This window comes from Triturus cristatus, chromosome 11 (assembly GCF_964204655.1).
Source record: "Triturus cristatus chromosome 11, aTriCri1.1, whole genome shotgun sequence".
NCBI lineage: Eukaryota > Metazoa > Chordata > Amphibia > Caudata > Salamandridae > Triturus > Triturus cristatus.
In genome coordinates, this window is record NC_140594.1 from 846,389,776 (window position 1) to 846,411,361 (window position 21,586).

General features: G+C 48.0%; 1 protein-coding gene across 1 annotated transcript in view; it reads left to right on the forward strand.

Moving 5' to 3' along the window:
* Positions 1-13,575, forward strand: part of LOC146785516 (uncharacterized) — a 79,666-nt gene extending 66,091 nt beyond the window's left edge. Inside the window, exons 2-3 of the mRNA XM_085633379.1 lie at positions 178-448; positions 11,883-13,575. Coding sequence (XP_085489505.1) covers positions 178-448; positions 11,883-12,310 — 699 coding nt within the window. The 3' untranslated portion in view covers positions 12,311-13,575. The remainder of the gene's footprint in view (positions 1-177; positions 449-11,882) is intronic.
* The last annotated feature ends 8,011 nt before the right edge of the window (positions 13,576-21,586 follow it).

The window sequence follows — 21,586 nt, forward strand, 5'->3', positions numbered from 1 at the left end:
TGCATGCATTTTCATATGGTTCTCACATGCTAATGTACCATGTGAGATGCATTATTGGCTCTGCTAGACATATCAGTGAAGTTGGGATAAGTTAGTATCATGTTCCTGTACTGAGAGATAGTGGTACATAACATTGTGTCACTGATTTTTTCACCCTCTTGTCTCTCATGCCTGTAGCTCAAAGTCCACCAGCATAAGGCCGTGTGGAGGGCCATTGCATGCAAGGTGCGGGCTCTGGGTGTCTCCAACCGACAGCGCACGCACTGTCACAAGAGGTGGGACGACATCTACCGGCTGAGCAAGAACGTGGCAGAGATGACGCGGGGGCTGCTCCCTCGGACTGGCAGGTTGGCGCGCAGTAGCATGATACCACTAATGGCCCGCATCTTAGCTGTGACACAGCCTGAGCTGGATGCACGTTTGAAGGAGCATCAGCAGCAAGCTGGGGGTGAGTATTCTGAGAATGGTGACTTTGGTAGTGAGTGGCTGCCTGCGTTCACAGCCTGTGCCAGAGCTGGGCTCCGTGATGTTGGTAGTGTGATGCAGTGGCTTGTAAGTGGCCTCTGTGTTGGGTGCAGCTGTAATGCATTTGCCCTAGCTGTAGGAGAGTAGGATCTGCTTCACATGGGTACCCCCACTTTTTGCTGGTGTTTCACTGTTTTTCGACCTTAGTCTGCATGTGACCCTGCTAATCAGGACCACAGCCTAGCTGCTTCGTCTCTAAAATGGTTTCCATGTACATTAGGTACATATCTAATTGGATTCTGGAGTGCCTTATAAGCCCCTAGTATATGGTATACTATGTACCTAGGGCATAGGTACCTCAGAGGCCCACCAGGGGCTGCAGCATGTATTATGCGACCCCTGGGAAGCACTCCAAAATGGCACCACAGGTCTGCTACTGCAGCCTGGGTAAGGGTGTGCTTGCACCCCTTACTGTGGTATAGGCTACCTATATCACTACACTATACAGACACATGTAAACCTAAAAGCCACTCCTATGGCAGGCCTTGACAATCCTGAAGGCAGAGTGCTTGGTTTTGTGTGAGAGGGTGCCCAAGCATGAGCTGAGCCCCTCTGCAGCATTCGGAAATACTTCCTTATGGCTGTTCTGTGATACAGCCATGCCATATACTCTTAAGTGCATTATAACCTCGCGGTAAATGCTAACTTTGGGATGGCTGCATCAAAACATGTCGTGTTTGGTGTCAAACGCTTTGGAATACTATGGGGGTAGCATTCCACCCTTCTAGAGGGAGAGACATGTTCACACTGGCTAAACCCTTTAGGACTTTCCTGAGCCCTGGCATCACAAAATGAATGCCGGGTCTGACCTCCTGCTGCTGACCGAAACTCCGGCAGGGGAGGCCTGGACAATATGTTTCCTGTCAAGGGGAGGTGCCCCCACCTCCCCAGACAGGCTGATGTGTATTGGGGCTGGGCAGGAGCACTCTCTGGTGCTTTGAAGTCCTGCACTGGGGGCACGTTTGGTGTCCCTGTGCATAGCCCAGTTCAAACCGGTTGCAGGGGCTACCTGCCCCTGCTCTGGTGCGAAACTGGACAAAGGAAATGGGTGTAACCACCCCTCTTTCCTGACCCATAGGTGGGGCCTTAGAGTCAGCCCATCCCCTAAACTTACTATAAGTATAGGAATCCAGTCCCTAGGATTTTAGATTACCCTGGACGAAACTCTGCAACATATATCCTCGACCTTCGACGTTCTACTTTAACTAGAAGACTGAAGAAATCTCCCTTGGGGTCAAGGAGTGACTCCCCTGCTTGGCAGGCACCAAAGAAGCAACTGACCGGTCTGCATCGCTGAAGCTCCCGCCGGATGCCAAAGTCTTTGCATCACCAGAGGTAGATTTCCAGACTTCCCCGAGGCTACCCTGAGTCCACAGCAAAGCTGAGGCACGTGGCTATCGTGGGTGACATGGAACCATGACCCCTGGACACCGTGAACTTTTGCAGCAACACTATCTTCCTGGTCCTCCTCGAAGTTGTGCTTTGGGCTCGGAGTAGCCCCAGCCTTGAGCACCTCCTGCACCAAAGATTGTTGGCGTCTACTCCACGAGTGACCCGTGGGCCAGCTTCAAGTGCAACTGCTCGAGGTTCCTTCGCGATCACTAGCCCGTTGGCTAGCAGGTCCCCACAAAGCCAACTCCTTTTCTGGTTGCTCCAGACGTGCCCTGACTTACCCTTGCTGGGTGAGTCCCTCAGACCTTGCTGGTCTGCACTGCAGTCCTTTCTCTGAATTCCAGTGACTTGCCGTTGCCAAGGCTTGTTGGGTCCAATCTGGTCGCCGACACCGCAGCACTCGACAGACTTTGCGGGACAGCTCGAATCAGGCTCGTGGACTTTGTCGACGCCTCCTGGACCTCGTGGCTGAAGAGTCAAGACACCCATCAACTCACCTGAAGCACCCGACATCTGTGGGCATTGGTCCATCCTGCCCTCGGTCACTGGCTAGTGACCCAGACTCTGTCCCCTCTGCTTTCAGGTTCCTTACATCCTAGATCCAGGCTTGGATCTCTTCGGACACTTCTCCTCTTCACGGCAGTAGCAGTTATTTGCAGGCATCCCTTGAAATCGACGACGCAACCCGACATCAAAAGACACCCATGCATCCGGCTTCCCTGGGTGAGGTAACTCGAGTACTCCGGTGCTCACGTGGGTGCTAGCCCTAGAACTTCTTAAGTCCAAAAGGGTTTGGTCCAGACTCGATTAGAAGTGTCCCTAATCTTTAAATTTCCAACCGCGACATTGCCCATAGAAGATAATAGGAACCCGCGGTTGTGTTTACACACTGCATACAGTCCCCGTGGGTCCCCTGTGTCACTACCTTGGGTGGTTCCTTGAGGTCCCAGCGATTCTAGAGGCAATAGGCCTAGTGCCTGTTCCAGTCTTGGTTCTTATACCACTTTTTTGGTACATGTTTTGGTGCGCCCCTAGGGCCCAAAACGTGTATTTGTGCTATTACTGATGATTGCTATCTTGTAACTTAAGTACTTCGAACTCCAGTCTCATAAAGAGACTAGAGGGGTGTGTTTTAACCTAAATACATATATTTTAAATATATACCTGATGTGGTTGTCCTTTCATTTGATCATTCAAGAGATTATAGACTGGTAAAACAAGCTGCTTTACATTCCTTCAAGACTTAGCCTGAAGGCTGCTCTCCATAGCTACCACTAGGATAGCTTTCAATAAAGGTTGTCTTTAACCTATCACCATAAGGGGTTGTTTGGACTGATACAAGGTGCCCACTAAAACTAGTGGATAGCATATATCAAGGCCACCTTCTCACATTGGTGTGCAGCGTATGGGATTCCAGCTTGCTATTGTTTTACCAGATAATCTCAATTGAATTGATCAACTGAAAACCACTAAAGGTACCTGAGGTACATATAATATCAAGTTTAGCTACAGTAAGTTCTACTGAACTTAGAGTTGTGTGTTAAGGGATATCACACCCTTTCTACAACTCAAGAGAGTTTAGTAGGCCACACTAGTGTAGGTAGTGCAACACACCACACCACATTAGTAATGTCTAACCAGCCAGGAACCAGTGGGTCCCTACCAGGAACCAGTGAGCTCCTTCCCTATAAATATGAGGATCTCACCTTTGTTCAGCTTAGGGCCTTATGTTCCATTGGGAAGCTGCAGACAGGCAAAAGTCCATCCACAGCATCTCATAAAGATACTGAAACTGGATGATATCACAGGGCCTAGTGGGCCTGATGATGTAGACAGTGTGGGTGGGGCAGCACCTGAGGGTGGGTCTAGGGGTGGAAACTCCCCTGACCCTAACTCTAATGCTGACCAGACTGGTGACAATGACCAGACTCTGTTGAACACAGACCATCAGGATGAAGATGAGGAGGATGACAATAATGCCACTTCCTTTATTCCTCCTGGTAGGCCTGACAAGAGGGCTAGAACGGCTAGATCTCTGTCAAGGGGATCTATCCATTCTAACTCCTCTATAGGAACCTCTGTTTCTTCTCACAGAGGGAGGTAAACCTCCCAGGAGAGGAGATAGAGACTGCTGAAGTATGAGCAAGACAAGTTCAACCTCAGAAAGCAGCAGATGGCCTTAGATAGGGGAGCCCTAGAGCTCTAGAGAGCAAGTAAAAAGGAGGGACTAGAGTCCCTTGGTGGCAGCAATTTCCCTAGAGATAGGGAGAGGTCTTATGACCCCAGAAACCTAAGTAAGATTTTCCCTCCCTACCAGAGTGGGGATGACATCCCCAAATGGATAACTGCCTTGGAGAGGGCCTGTAAAGTACAGAAGGTCCCTCAAGGTCAGTGGACTGCAATCTTATGGCTCTCCTTTGCAGACAAAGGTAGAGATAAGCTCATCACTGCAAAAGAAGAGGATGCTGATGACTACAAAGTGTTGAAAAGTGCTCCAATAGATGGGTTTGACCTAACCACTGAACAATACAGAGACAACCAAAAAGCACAAAATCAGGACTGGGTTGACTTTGTTGACTGTGCTGCTAAGGCTCTGGAAGGTTGGTTATTGGGCAGTAAAGTGTGTGACTTCAAAGGATTGTACAATCTGATAATGAGGGAGCAGATTCTTAATAACTGTCAAAATCAGCTGTTGCGCCAGTACCTGGTAGACTCTGATCTGACCTCTCCCCAAGAATTGGGAAATAAGGCAGACAATTGGGTCAGAACCAGGGTGAGGCAGAAGGTACAGAACCAAGGTGGTGACCCAAAGAAGCAAGATTCCAAAAACTCTGATAAGGGTGGGGACAAGGGCAAAGACCAGAAGTCTTCTCAGGGCCCCCAAAAATCTTCTTCAGGTGGGGATTCACAGTAAGGAAAGCGTAAAGGCCAAAAGAAACCTTGGTGCAAAATCTGTAAACGGAAAACTCACTGGACTAGTGACTGCACCAAGGCCAAAGAAAATACTCAAGCCCCCACCAATGCCCCTAAGGCACCTGCTCCCCCTAGTGCAGTTACAATTGGTGGTGGGAATACACAGAATAAGGGTGTAGTAGGGTTGACCCTGGGTTCTGAGATGGACTCTGGCCTAGTCAGAGAACCAACTCAGGCTGTGATTGTCAGTGATGGGGTCATGGATATGTCCCCCTTTGTGAGTCCCAATAACTTGGGCAAATACAGACAGCAGCCTTTAATTAATGGAGTAGACGCTTGAACATTCAGGGACACAGGAGCAAGTGTCACAATGGTGACAAAATATCTTGTGGATCCTGGGCAGATTATACTTGGTGAAATGTACCAAGTGACCAATGCTAGCAATGTCAGAGCAGACCATTCTCTGGCAGTTGTTAACTTCTCCTGGGGAGGGGTAACTGGCCTTAAGAAGGTTGTGGTAAGTGCAGACCTACCAGTACAGTGTTTGCTTGGCAATGATCTAGAAACTTCAGCTTGGGCTGAAGTGGAGCTCAGGACACATGCAGATATTTTAGGGATCCCTGCACATGTCTTTGCTGTGACTAGGTCACAGGCTAAAATGTCTAACACTGGACAGGCCCTGGATTCTGGAATAATGGACCAGGTGCCTCACAAGAGGAGGAGCAGAAGGGTTAAGGCAGAGCCTTCCCACCTGTCTCAGGATACTGATCAGTCTCCTCAGGGAGATGATCTTGAGCCTGCAGAAGGAACTGTCCCAGAGGAGCTTGAACCTGACCAGGTTGAGTTCTTGGGGACAGGGGGCCCTTCCAGGTCTGATCTGAGCAAGGAGCAGAAAACCTACCCCTCTCTTGAAACCCTCAGACAGCAAACTGCTGATGAGGCTGCTGGGAATGCTAGTGGCACCCATAAAGTTTATTGGGATGATGGACTCCTATACTCAGAGAGTAGAGACCCCAAGCCTGGTGCATCCAGGAAGTTGGTTATACCTCTGAAGTTTAGGGGTTTCCTATTGACACTAGCCCATGATATTCCCCTAGCAGGACACCTAGGCTAGAACAAGACTTGGGACAGAATTGTTCCTCACTTTCACTGGCCTCACATGTCTGAAGACACACAGGAGTTTTGTCGCTCCTGTGTAACCTGCCAAGCCAGTGGCAAAGCAGGTGGCACTACAAAGGCCCCCCCTGATACCACTACCTGTGGTGGGGGTTCCCTTTGAGAGGGTTGGGATTGACATTGTTGGTCCCATGGATCCTCAAACAGCATCTGGGCACAGATTTATACTGGTGGTGGTGGATCATACCACCAGGTACGCAGAGGCAATTCCCCTAAGGACCACTACAGCACCTGTGGTGGCAAGAGCTCTCTTGAGTGTATTCTCAAGAGTAGGCTTTCCTAAGGAGGTAGTATCTGACAGAGAAGCAAACTTTATGTCAAGTTACTTAACTGCTATGTGGAAGGAGTGTGGAGTGAATTACAAATTCACCACACCCTATCACCCACAATGCAATGGTTTAGTTGAGAGATTCAACAAAACCTTAAAGGGCATGATCAAAGGACTCCCAGAGAAGCTTAGGCGAAAATGGGACCTGCTCTTGCCCTGCCTTTTATTTACATACAGGGAGGTGCCTCAGAAGGGGGTTGGCTACAGCCCATTTGAACTTCTGTTTGGTCACCCTGTCAGGGGTCCATTGTGCTTGGTGAAGGAAGGATGGGAGTTACCTCTCAAGCCCCCAAAGCAAGACATAGTGGACTATGTACTTGGTCTCCGCTCCTGGATGGCTGAGTACATGAAAAAGGCAAACAAAAACCTTGAGGCTAGCCAGGAACTGCAAAAAGCCTGGCATGATCAAAAGGCTGTACTGACTGTTTACCAGCCAGGACAGAAAGTGTGGGTGTTGGAGCCTGTGGCCCCAGCAGCTCTCCAGGACAAGTGGAGTGGACCTCACACTATTGTTGAACAGAAGGGAGAGGTTACTTATTTAGTGGACCTAGGAACTCCCAGGAGTCCCCAAAGGGTTCTCCATGTCAACAGGCTCAAGACATATGTGGACAGGGCTGACATGGGCTTGCTCATGGCAACTGATGAGGGACAGAAGTAAGAGAGTGACCCACTCCCTGACCTCCTCTCACGGAACCCTGATGATGGGTCAGTTGATGGTGTAGCCTTGGCAGGCAGCCTCACTGCAGAGCAGCAAACTGATTGCAGACAGGTTCTCAATCAGTTCAGACACATGTTCTCCCTGACTCCAAGTCAGACTACCTGGTGCACTCATGAAGTGGACACTGGGGACAGTCTGCCTATTAAAAATATGATTTATAGGCAACCTGACCATGTCAGGGACTGTATCAGGACAGAAATCCAGAAAATGTTGGATTTGGGTGTGATTGATCCCTCAGATAGCCCTTGTGCTAGTCCAGTGGTCCTTGTGCCAAAACCTCACACCAGTGGTGGAAAAAGAGAGATGAGGTTTTGTGTGGACTACAGGGATCTCAATGCAGTCACTAGGACTGATTTCCATCCAATACCAAGGGCAGATGAGCTTATAGATACTTTGGCCTCGGCCAAGTACCTTAGCACATTTGACTTGACGGCTAGCTACTGGCAGATCAGACTAGCTGATGATGCCAAGCCAAAGACAGCATTTTCTACCCCTAGTGGGCACTACCAATTTATGGTAATGCCCTTTGGTTTGAAGAATGCACCTGCCACTTTCCAAAGGTTGGTGAATAAAGTTCTCACAGACCTGGAAGCCTTTAGTGCAGCATATCTAGATGATATTGCTTTCTTTAGCTCCACCTGGGAGGATCACTTGGTCCACCTAAGGAATGTTTTGGAGGCCCTGCAAAAAGCAGGCCTAACTATCAAGGCTACTAAGTGCCAGATAGGGCAGAGTCTGGTTGTGTATCTGGGCCACCTTGTAGGTGGAGGCCAGGTTCAACCATTGCAGAGCAAAATCCAGACCATAATGGAATGGACTGCTCCCACTACCCAGACTCAGGTGAGAGCCTTCTTGGGCCTGACTGGGTACTATAGGAGATTTGTCAAAGGGTATGGATCAATAGTGACACCCTTGAGTGACTTAACTTCAAAGAAAATGCCCAAAAAGGTTCAGTGGACAGCTAGCTGTCAAAAGGCATTTGATGACATGAAGCAGGCCATGTGTACTGCTCCCATTCTGCAGAGTCCTGACTACTCCAAGAAGTTCATTGTTCAAACTGATGCATCTGAATAGGGGGTTGGGGCATTACACAATTGAATGAAGAAGGTCAGGATCAGCCAGTAGCTTTCATAAGCAGAAGGCTGACCCCTAGAAAGAAACATTGGTCAGCCATTGAGAGGGAGGCCTTTGCTGTGGTTTGGGCTCTGAAGAAGTTGAGGCCATACTTGTTGGGTACTCACTTCCTTGTTCATACAGACCATAAGCCCCTCTTATGGCTAAAACAAATGAAGGGTGAAAACCCCAAACTGATTAGGTGGTCCATTTCCCTACAGGAGATGGACTTTACAGTGGAACATAGACCTGGGAGTAACCATGCCAATGCAGATGAACTCTCTAGGTATTTCCACTTAGAACATGAAGACTCAACTGGTCAAGGTTAGTTTAATGTCCCTGCGTTTGGGGGGGGTTGTGTAGGAGAGTCGGATCTGCTTCACATGGGTACCCCCACTTTTTGCTGGTGTTTCACTGTTTTTCGACCTTAGTCTGGCTGTGGCCCTGCTAATCAGGACCACAGCCTAGCTGCTTCGTCTCTAAAATGGTTTCCATGTACATTAGGTACATATCTAATTGGATTCTGGAGTGCCTTATAAGCCCCTACTATATGGTATACTATGTACCTAGGGCATAGGTACCTCAGAGGCCTACCAGGGGCTGCAGCATGTATTATGCCACCCCTGGGAAGCACTCCAAACTGGCACCACAGGTCTGCTACTGCAGCCTGGGGAAGGGTGTGCTTACACCCCTTACTGTGGTATAGGCTACCTATATCACTACCCTATACAGACACATGTAAACCTATAAGCCACTCCTATGGCAGGCCTTGACAATCCTGAAGGCAGAGTGCTTGGTTTTGTGTGAGAGGGTGCCCAAGCATGAGCCTAGCCCCTCTGCAGCATTCGGAAATACTTCCTTATGGCTGTTCTGTGATACAGCCATACCATATACTCTTAAGTGCATTATAACCTCGCGGTAAATGCTAACTTTGGGATGGCTGCATCAAACCATGTCGTGTTTGGTGTCAAACGCTTTGGAATACTACCCCCCCCCCCCTGCCAATTCTGGTGGCGGGGGTAGCATTCCACCCTCCTAGAGGGAGAGACATGTTCACACTGGCTAAACCCGGCAGGATTTTCCTAAGCCCTGGCATCACAAAATGGATGCCTCTGCCACAGACATGGGTCTGTTCTCCTGCTGCTGATCGAAACTCCGGCAGGGGAGGCCTGGACAATAGGTTTCCTGTTGAGGGGAGGTGTCCCCACCTCCCCAGACTGGCTGATGTGTATTGTGGCTGGGCAGGAGCACTCTCTGGTGCTTTGAAGTCCTGCACTGGGGGCACGTTTGGTGTCCCTGTGCATAGCCCAGTTCAAACCGGTTGCAGGGGCTACCTGCCCCTGCTCTAGCGCGAAACTGGACAAAGGAAATGGGTGTAACCACCCCTCTTTCCTGGCCCACCCATAGGTGGGGCCTTAGAGTTAGTCCATCCCCTAAACTTAATTTAAGTATAGTAATCCAGTCCCTAGGATTTTAGATTACCCTGGACGAAACTCTGCAACATATATCCTGGACCTTCGACGTTCTACTTTAACTAGAAGACTCAAGAAATCTCCCTTGGGGTCAAGGAGTGACTCCCCTGCTTGGCAGGCACCAAAGAAGCAACTGACCGGTCTGCATCGCTGAAGCTCCCGCCGGACGCCGAAGTCTTTGCAACACCAGAGGTAGATTTCCAGACTTCCCCGAGGCTACCCTGAGTCCACAGCAAAGCTGAGGCCCGTGGCTATCGTGGGTGACATGGAACGGTGACCCCAGGACACCATGAACTTTTGCAGCAACACTATCTTTCTGGTCCTCCTCGAAGTTGTGCTTTGGGCTCCGAGTACCCCCAGCCTTGAGCACCTCCTGCACCGAAGAATGTTGGCCTGCACTCCACGAGTGACCCGTGGGCCATCTTCAAGTGCAACCGCTCGAGGCTCCTTTGTGATCACTAGCCCGTTGGCTAGCAGGTCCCCATGAAGGCAACTCCTTTTCTGCTTGGGCTTTTCTGGTTGCTCCAGATGTGCCCTGCCTTACCCTTGCTGGGTGAGTCCCTCAGACCTTGCTGGTCTGCACCGCAGTCCTTTCTCTGAATTCCAGTGACTTGCCAAGGCTTGTTGGGTCCAATCTGGTCGCCGACACCGCAGCACTCAACAGACTTTGTGGGACAGCTCGAATCCAGCTCGTGGACTTCTCCGACGCCTCCTGGACCTCGTGGCTGAAGAGTCAAGACACCCATCAACTCACCTGAAGCACCCGACATCTGTGGGCAGTGGTCCATCCTGCCCTCGGTCACTGGCTAGTGACCCAGACTCTGTCCCCTCTACTTTCAGGTTCCTTACATCCTAGATCCAGGCTTGGATCTCTTCGGACACTTCTCCTCTTCACGGCAGCAGCAGTTCTTTGCAGGCTTCCATTGAAATCGATGATGCGACCCAACATCAAAAGACACCTATGCTTCCCTGGGTGAGGTAACTCGAGTACTCCGGTGCTCACGTGGGTGCTATCCCTAGAACTTCTTAAGTCCAAAAGGGTTTGGTCCAGACTCGATTAGGAGTGTCCCTAATCTTTAAATTTCCAACCGCGACATTGCCCATAGAAGATAAAAGGAACCCGTGGATGTGTTTACACACTGCATACAGTCCCCGTGGGTCCCCTGTGTCACTACCTTGGGTGGTTCCTTGGGGTCCCAGCGATTCTAGAGGCAATAGACCTAGTGCCTGGTCCAGTCGTGGTTCTTATACCGCTTTTTTGGTATATGGTTTGGTGCGCCCCTAGGGCCCAAAACGTGTATTTGTGCTATTACTGATGATTGCTATCTTGTAACTTAAGTACTTCGAACTCCAGTCTCATAAAGAGACTAGAGGGGTGTGTTTTAACCTAATACATATATTTTAAATATATCCCTGGTGTGGTTGTCCTTTCATTTGATCATTTAAGAGATTATAGACTGGTAAAACAAGTTGCTTTACATTCCTTCAAGACTTAGCCTGAAGGTTGCTCTCCATAGCTACCACTAGGATAGTTTTCAATAAAGGTTGTCTTTAACCTATCACCATAAGGGTTTGTTTGGAGTGATACAAGATGCCCACTAGAACTAGTGGACAGCATATAGCAGGCCACCTTCTCACACTAGCTGTACTTTCTCATGTCATTGGAGTATTGGGCATTGACATTGCATTCTGAGTCGTGGGCTTCTGGCTTCGTCTGCATTGGGGTAGTCAGGGCCATCCCATGGAAGGGAACGGCAGTGTGCATCATCTGAGTGTGCTTTCATCAATGTGTGCATAGCCTGGCCTCAGAATTGTAAGGACTACACATCTGACACTAATGTGCAACAGTATTTGTGCACGAAAGTACGACATGGTGGATGGCATGGACTCATGGCCATAGTGGACTGTTATGTTGTAGTCTGTATCTGTGTTGTACCCTTCTGCTCCCTCCAGATTTGACAGTGGCAATATGTTGTGAGGTGCATCTTTTCCCCCATCAGGGGCCCTAGGTGTGCTCAGAGGTATTTGTGTGTCAGGTTAAACGAAGCCACCAGCAGGCAATTTGACTGTGTGGTCATCACATGGCTCACTCATGCCATGCCTATTCAGAATTGAGGTTGCACAATGTTACTGCACAGGGTTGTGTGCAACATGGAGAGATCATCATCTTCTTGAATGCTTTGCTTGCCTATGATGGTTGTGTTGATGCCAATGAACTCACCATACATCTCTCTTTCTCATGCAGCATCTCCCGTGGGCACGGAAGGACAGGGGGTGGACACCAGTGGTGAGGCATCAAGCACGACTGCTACACACGAGCACAGTGACACTGATGTGATCAGTGCCTCAGAGGGGGACAGGGTCTGCTTGAGGAATCACAGCCTAAGACACAAACCTCAACGTCATCTGATGCCAGCGGTGACACATCTATGTTGGCGGGCACTGGGAGCAGGAACTCTGCCTCCTCTTCCACCACACAGCGTCCAGTGCCCACCCTCCCAGCTTCTTCCACCAGTACTGCCCGGGTTCGCACCAGTAAGAAGGGAAGAGTGTCCTTCACCCCAGGCACCTCTGCCCCTGCCCCTTTCTCCACTGCTGCCATCAGTGCTGAGTCTGTGGACCTTTTGCGCCAGCTGTGTTTGGGCCAGACAACTCTCATCAACGCCTTCCTAGACCACGACAAAAAATTGCCACAGGTTGTTGCTTTCATGGAGGGCATTCATTCAGACGTGGGTGGGTTATACCGGGCTGTCCAGTCTTTGTCCTCTGTAGTGACGGCAGCCATTCAGTTGGCACAGTCACAGAGTCCAGCTCCAGTCCCTTTGGCCACCCCCCTGCCAGTGGCTTCATCTGACAACAGTGACCACACACCACAGACATCAAGGGCAAGATACAGCACACGCAGCACATAGCAGCAGCAGCCCAAGCGGTCCAGGGCACAGACACCATCCCCACAGAAAACTAAAACCACCCCAGAGCGCAAAGGCAATATCCCGTCAGGCGACACTACGGGCCATAAAGCTGAGAAGCAGGCCTCAGGCTCACATGCCTCAGAGGCATCCCCAGCCAAGGACTCTCCTGTCCCAAAAGCATCTCGCAAAGACGAGCAGTCCCGCTGAGAAGCTGGTGCCTGCAAAGAGTACACATCAAAAGAGCTCCAAGGCAGATTCACCCACAACCTCAACTCCCATCCAGAGCCCTGTGAAGCAGGGAAAGGAGGGCACTGTAGGGGTGACACCTTGTAAACAGGGGATGGAGGGGCAAAGGCAAGGCCAGGCCAAGCGTACCGCTGGATCCAACATGTCTCCAGAGGGAGGGCCACCGTCTGCACCTGATGCAGCTTTGGTGGTGAGTGTGCCTGTTGTGTCTGCACCACTTGACACTAATCCTGTAGTGAACACAGGGTTTTATGTGCACACATTGCTATGTTAGCATAAGCGCTTTAGAAGTTAAACGCCATCTTGCCACTTTGCTGCTTTTGCACACGACACTATAGGTAGTTGTTATTACAAGTAAAACTGCTTGCTTGCTTTTTCTTCACTAGACATGCACCGCTACCTTAGTCTGAACACTGTGTGCAGAAACCGTCAAGGTCAAATAACAATGTATGCTGTTGCATTCAGGTTGATCAGCCCACGCTCTAGACATAACAAGCACACAGCTGCAAATATCTGAAACTCGAGTGCCTTTAATATTGCATTTGCATGCATGATTCAGTCACTTAGAGAAAACCTTTCCAGACACAGAGAGCAGAGCTGATCCTGTGATGTGATTCACCTAAGCTGATCTTTGAGGTATGGGGTTCCGCATTCAAACCTAGAGACCTTCTATTAGTTTATAAAACTAGCTTACTAGCCAGGGGAGGGTTGTTCACAAGGTATTATAGGACCTGTTTCCACTATCATTATAATATGATTTCTCCCTTCTATTTCTATGGAATTGTAACAATGCTGATGGTTTTATTTCTAATCATTTGTCTGCTTGTGTTAGCCAAAGTACTGCACCTTAGAGCACGTAGTTAAAAATAAACATTTTAAACTTTTCTGTGTCTCTGATTACTCCTGTTGTGGACTGATATGAGAATAACAATGAAAAGGTGTTTCTGATTCCCACCATTCCTGAGAGTATTCTAAGTCGCTTGTTCTTGGTTGTCTAATTATTGGTAGCTTCGAAATGATATGGAGAACGAATGAGACACTGATGCTAGTCGGTTAGGGGTTCTGGGAGGTGAGTTTTTTGGTACGCCACAATTCACTGAGGTCCTGGTTTCTTATGCATAGTTCTGTGCATGAGCAGAATCCCCGCAACTATCCCAAGACAGGGAAGCCATTTAGAATCCCCAAAAAGTGGAAAAGCACCCCTCCACAATCTCCCACACACACTGTGTCTCACTGCAGCATGACTCCACCTCCACGTGCCACCACCCCACCTGGTCCAAGCAGCCCTCCGGCTTCCCAAGCCACTGATGGCTATACCTCAGCTGGGCCTCTCTCTCCCCGGTCCATTCTTCCAACTGTCTCCGACACACAGCCACCTCCCACTCCAACTGACAGCCAAGTCTGAGTGGAAGTCCTCCTCACACACCTGTATCTCCCACAGCAGTGCCTGGACTGCCCATTGTTACCTCCTGACTGTATGCTGACCATGGCAGGGTACAGTCACACACATTCCCTGTGCAGGATCTCATGGACATACTCTGCACTTTGTACTGGCCACTGGCTTTGTTGCTCCTTGCTCTGTTAAACTATTCCAGGTGCAGCTTCTCATGAACATACTCTGCACCTTGGACTGGCCACCGGCCTTGTTGCTCCTTGTTCTGTTAAACTATTCCATGTGCAGCTTCTCATGGACACACTCTGCACTTTGTGCTGACCACTAGCCTGATGTTCACTGCAGTTTGCCCCTTCCCTGTGCAGAATCTCATGTACCTCATCTGCACTTTGTGCTGGTCACTGGCCTTGCTCTTGTCTACTTTTGTGCCTATCTGTGTGATATGTGAATAAAGACAGTTGTGACACATGCTCTGTATGCCACTTCAACATTACCAACGGCTTGTCTCACTTTTGCTGGGTTTTACAGAGGTGATAGGCACTTCAGTTCTTCTTGACTCTGAGGCTTGGGGGGGGGGCAATGATGGTGGTTTTTGATGAACTACTGTTATCATTATCATTATTTTGTCAGGTTAGCTATATTGTACATGTCATGTTTGGATGCACTGCCAGCACAGAGTGGGATTCTATCCACAGGATGGCAGGCTGGTCAGGGTCATCATGTATGTGTGATATTACTTGATGTGTGCAGAGCAGTGTTGGTGTATGGTCATCTTGTGATGGGCAGTCATCCTAGTCACATGTGTTAATTTCAATGTGTGCACTTGGGTGGTCAAGAAGTGTGCAGTGTTGAGAGAGTGAGTTTATCTGTAGTGTTGATGTGTGTGTGCCCATGCAATATCAACTGCACACATGTGTCACCCAGGAGCTGAGTGCCTGTTAGTTTGATTGGTCAGCCCTGTGCCTGTGATTGTGTGCACATGTGGGGGTTGTAGGTTGTGCACTGTGCAGTGTGTGGGTGTGTCCTTGCAGCACTTCTGGGGGACTCCTACTTGTTGTTGGTGGCAATTGTGAGTAGGCAGAGTGTGTAACTGTCAGTTCAGTGTAGTGTTTTGTTGATCATCCATGTGTCTTGATACTGTTTGTGCTCACTGTGCAGACCTCCTCAGCCACACTGACATTGTGGGTGTGTTTTCTCATGCATTGCTGTCACTTGGGGATTTTTTGGCTCCATTATGGCATGTGTGGTGTGGAGTCATATCATTCCCTATCTGTACTTCTCATGCCTACCCATTGTGAGTCTGCACGCCATCTATTTTTGTATGGGTCACTCCTGACCTGTCCACTACTGGCGTACACATCACTTCACTCTCATGTCAGCTGTCCCCTTGGGTTGCCAGTGTGTGTGCCTCCCCATCAGTTCATTTTTTACACTATGCTTTGTGGTGCTGATCTGTGGACAGGACCAATGTGCCACTCAGGACAGTTGACCAATTGGTTATATGTGATTTTCTTGTCTTGTTTTGCAGCCATGGTTGGTCATATGCAGTTCTACTGTTTGTGCTGCACAGTCCTCTAGTCATGTTGTCACCTGGGAGTCCCAGACTTGTGCATCTGTGGGTGTTGGGTTAGATGTATGTATGTTTGCTGTGGTACTGCTTCACTTCCTGAGTGTGATGTTGTCTGTGTGCTGTGCTGATTAGTGTTGTGTGGGTTCATGTTGTGTCACTCATATCTGTGTGGGACTGGTATGTTTGGTGTGCACACACTGCTTATCGTGCATGCAGTGCTGTGAGTGTATTTTGCCTTGTCCTTGCCTGGTGTGCACCCCCTGATGTCCAGCTTTGTTTGCAATGTGATGTTTTGGCATGTGCATCTGTTGTGTGTTTGATGTGGATGTGTGCAGTGTTTGGGTTGTGTTGTCTCTTGCAGCTGACAGATGCTCTGCGTGTGATGTTCTATTTGCATGTCAGTGTGTGTGTTTTGTTAGTGTGTTGTGATTCATTCAGATGTGTGTTGCCAGTGTAGTGTGCATTACTTATGTGTCTATCACATGCACTTAGGGCTATTCTTGTTTCTGGGCTTGTTTTGGGTGCATCCTTGGGGTTTTCTCCTCTCATATGTGACCTGTCATTAGTCAGGATAGTGCATGTGCATGCATGTGGTACACTATGACACCATGTTGACTTGATGGGTGGTGTGGTATGTCTGTCTGTGTTTCATTGTAGGCCCATTGGTCCTAGTTTGTGCCCATGATTGTTTTGAGATGATCCACTTCTTGTTTGGGTTGGGGTATGTTGGCTGTGCATTGTTGCTGAGTGATGATGTTTTGTTCTCCTGTTCTGTCTGGGCTCCCATTGCCTTTCTACAGTTTTGCTGCACAGGTCAGGTCTGGTCTTGTTGTACTTCTGTGTATGTTGTTTTTGAGTTTTGTCTTTGGCTGTTGTTTTGTGCCAGCATTGGTTCAGGCATCCATGAGTGTGTGTGTGTGTGATGTTTGTGGATGCCCCCCAGGGAGTGTGATTGATTGTCAGTGTTTCGACTGGACATTATTGGCACCCTTCTGTGTGTTTGACACTGGTGTTGTGTGCTGCAGGTGTGAGTTTGGGGGGGTAAGTGTGAAGGATCCTACTTGTGTTTGACAGTCATGGAGTGTAACAATGGGCCCTGTGTGTTATGCTGCTGACACACACCTGTCATGTAGTTGGATACAGATGTGTGGCTGTTCACTGTTTGACTTCAGAAACTTCCTATCATCCCTGTGCCTATACATGGTTTGCCTTGCTGTCTCCCTGAGTTATTGCACAGTAGTGACTGTGGTTTGATTTCACTCACTGTGCAAGCTATGTGTGATTTGATGGGCTAAGGGTGTTGTTATATGTTCCTTCTGTTGCATGTGATGTACACATGCTTAGTGGTTGTCTCCTTGGCCTTCCATTTATGTGCACCTCACTTTAGCCTTCCTATTTGCTGTTTTCCATTACTGCTGACATCTGGTCTGAGTATGTGGCTGTGTGTCAGAGTGGGGTATGTCTGTGTGACTTGACAGGCTGTGTGTCCAGTTGAATGATTGTTCCTGTAATGTATGTGTGCTCATTTTGTGCTTGGACTCAGTTTGTGTTGCCATGAGTGTAGTGTAGGTGTGGTGTGAGGTTTGTCCTTGCCCTGTGTTTCTGTGATGCGTGTTCCTCTGCAGCCCTGCTGAGCATGTCTCCCTAGTTCTTTGGTGTGTGGTGCAGGGTGTGGGTTCACCTGGGTGGTTGTTGTACATGGGGGAGCACATGAGAGGCTCATGGCATGTCCCTTCATGTGGGGGAGGGGGCCCTAGTGTGTGGAGGGTGGAGGTGTGGCCCTATGATCTTTGTGCACTGCCAATGCCTGGCGCTGGCCCTGCCTTCTGCATTATGCACATGTTTTCCTATGTCTTCACTGCTGCGGTGACGTGACCGAGACATTGCATCAATATATCGGCTGTTGGGTGACCTGGATGCGGAGATGTGATTTTGTGACAGGTAAGACATGTGTGGGTACACTTGTGGATGTGTTCCTGTCCCCATCAGGGTGTCTGGTGTGGACAGGAACCGTATATCAGCCCTGGAGTTGTGTGTTGTGTGCGGAGTTGTGTGTTAGCGTACCTGCTGCGTCGTCCATGACGGTGCATGAGTTGCTGGTAGTTTATCAGGTACAGCACCGGGAAGACGTGTAGAGCTGGATCCATTGCGGTCGGGACCGGATGGAAGGGACCGGGACTCTGGTTTTGCGCTCCGTTGTCGTGCTTCCTCCGTCTCTGGTTGGACGGTTTCTCCGCTGAGGTGCGACTGGCTGTTTGGAGCATCCTCATTTGTACAGCGGACGGGACGTCATTATGCATGGCGGTGAGTCTCTATTGGCTCTCACCGCCGCTGTGGCGGGCGCACTTTGATGTCGGTTCGCATCGTACTGCGGCGGACGGGAAATGGGCTATGTTTGGCCATAATAATATGGTGGGCGTGAGGACCGCTGCTGGCGTGCGGAAAAAAGCACTTTCCGCCAGCACCTCACTGGTGCCTCCGCCCACCATCATAATGGGCCCCTTAGTATTTAAAATAACATAAGCTTTGCTATCCCTATTAGTTGTGGGAAAGACAATTTCCACAGAGTACTTGCTTAAAATAAGAATTTCCATGAAATTCTGTGCTTCTAAGTGATCTGGAGCCTTCAAGGCTTAATGTACATATTAATCAAGGAGTGAGAGAACAAATGTATTACAGGGACAAATTACTTTAGTATTTTTTTATTTATTTATTTAAAATATAGGTCTAGGATTTACGAGTAGAGATTTAGTCATACCTTTGTACTTAAAAGATTTGCCTCCTGAATGCAAAGGCACTATGTGAATGGAGCAGGAGTGTTTGAGGAGCTGTCACTTGATCATTTATATGTAGGAGGGGTTAGTAAATGTTTAAATCTTAGTAGTTAACTGGGGCAAGTTTAGGATGCTATGTGATGATTGTGTGGTCCAGGAGATAAGTTTATCCACTTGCATTGGGGGCAGGTGGATTCTCTGAATGCCGGGCAGTAAGAAGTTGCCATAGAAAGAACTAGGTTTAAAGTCATTGTGGGTATGAATGACTTAGTTTCCCAATGCAGTCTGATTTGGCATAGTCTCTTTTTGCAATAGTTCTCTGGGAGTTTAAAATATTGAGTCATCCTTGACTGTTAGTGTTCTACTATCTTTCCTTGTTTTGGATTGGCCTCTGGCATGTAGACTTTCAAATACAGATAGTTGTCATCAGCGTGTAGAAGAAATGCTTAATATTCTCAGGAAAGAAAAAAGGAGCATCATTGAAATGTAGCTTGGCTAGAGGCAGACTGGATCCCTAAGGAACTTCTTGTTGAAATCGAGGGCATATAAAGTTAGACAGTTCCACTTATCAGTGACTGCATGTTAGGACTCAATCCAGCTAAACCATATTCTTCACTGATTTTCAGGAGGGAGGCAATGATGCCAATATTGAATGCTGAAAACAGGTCAAGAAGCACAAGGAAGCAAGACTCCCCATTGTCAAATTTACACAAAGTATACAATTTCTAACATTGCTTTCGTACTACTGACCATGCTATGCAGCCTGACCAAAGATCATTGAAGAGTTGTTTTTCATCAATGTGGATTTTTAGTTATTTAGTGAAACACTTTTAGTTTTTTTGCACTAGGAAGGGAAAGTTTGATATTGGGTGAAATTGTTGAGGTCTTCTGGATCTGCACCAGGCTTTTTGAGCAGAGGATTGATTTCACCAGATTTTAAGAAGTCTCTGAGTAGTTCCTGGGACAAGGATGTTATATGTGTTTGTTAGATGGGAGAACATGATGCACTTAGACATTTTACTTTTTTTCCAGAGATAGAATATGCGAATTGAGAGGATAATTCAAGTTTAGAGTTTGTGTTCATCAAGTTAGCAAGCATTATCTTCTTGAAGAATGAGCATTTCTTAGTGGATTTGAAGGTTTGGGCCTCTTGAGGCGGTGACCGAATTTGAGATGGCAAAAGATGACTTGATCTTTTCTTAATATTTTATCTTCGCAGAAGTGGAAGAATTTCTTACAGGTATCTGTGGTACTCCGAATATCAAGGACTGACTCGGGTTTTGTCACATTATGCATGATCTTTAAGAGTTTCCAGGCTCTTGTTTATTTCCTATGTTGATCTCTATTCTGAAGAATGCCCTTATTATTCAAAGTTATGTTTTTGTACTGAAAAGCAATTCCATGCTCTGTCTTGATGGATGTTGCCTAAAAATATAGAAGAACAATTAGGAGAAGGAAGAGCACGGATGAGACAGTGAGGGAAGAAACACATGAGAGATTGAGAGTCACATGCATCAACGTTTTTTCCCGTCTTTTTTCCGGTCGCAAACGGGCCAATTCGCAGAATCGGCCCGCTTGCAATTGGAAAAAGGCAATTTTCTGATGCATCAAGCCTTTCCTAAATGCAAACTGTGCATTTAGGAAACGCAAATTACCATCAACTTCAAGTTGATGGTAATTTGCGCATTCTTTAAAAAATGCACAAAAGTGCATTTTTCAAAGTGACATGAGGCGCACACACATGCCCTTAGAACATGTGTGTGCGCATCATGTGTACACTTACCTTTTTGGGGGAGTGCATCAGGGTGGCCTTAGGCCACCTGGCACCCTTGGAATTGCATTTGCAATTTGCGATTACCAATTTGGTAATCACAATTTGTAAATGCACTCCTATTCATTCCTATGGGCCTGTAGGCCCATAGGAATGAATGGAGTCACATCAGCTAATAGCGATTTGTTATTAGCTCATTTTTAGGAATCGCAAAATTTATTGCGATTCCTACATGCATAAAGATTTGCAATTACCAAATAGCGATTCCTTAAAGATCGCTATGTGGTAATCGCAAATCCTACTTTTGATGCATGTGGCAGTATGATTGGTAAATAGAGATAGGCCTTGTGCATCATGAGAATTCCTCTACAGAATTTAGGGCACACTTATTTGTGGATTTATACTCCTTTGTTACATGTTAAAAGCAAAAGGTATTTATCTCATACTATGGGGCTCATTTATGAGCCCCAGCGTCACTTTTGCGCCTCCGGTGCGTCACTTTTTGTGACGCACCAGTGGCGTAAAATATGCGCCATGATGCGCCATATTTACAAAGTGACGCATCTACCTAGATGCGTCACTTTGTAAACCCCTGCGCTACATTATACCTGCGTCAGATATAATGTATGCAGGGTGGGCGTTCCCACGTAAGTAAGCATCGTAGAAGTGACGCAGTGAAATCTACGAGATTTCACTGCGCCACTTCTAGGGTGCAAATGCGTCAATATCTTACGCCTGCCTCACAGCAGGCGTAAGACTGACGCAGGCCCTTTCACATGGGGCTTGCCCCATGTGAAAGGACACATTGCTGGAGTTGCGTCACTTTTGTGACACACTCCAGCAATGCGTCACTTTTGCGCCTACAGATACGTCAGAAATACTGACGTATCTGTGACTCCTTGCGACATGATGCGTCATACTGTAAATATGACGCATCATTGGAGTCGCAGGGAGGGCGCAGTGAAAAGTGACGCATCACTGTTTTCACGCAGTGATGCGTCACTTTTCATAAATGAGGCCCTATGTTTTTACCAGTGATGTAGCAGCCTAAGTGTGCTTTGAAACCAGCTATGCCCACCAAATTTCAGACAATGTGGGAGGTTTACTATCGAACTTTTCTTTAGTGGTGCTATTTTGCATTGTTTTGGTTAATGTTCTTGAAATTCAGTGACTAAATGTCCGTTATATTGAAAGGTTTGCCACTCCTTTTACAAAACATACACTATGGCTCCCAGAACATATCATCGAGGGAAGCATTGTATGATCAAGAAGAGAAAGGGACA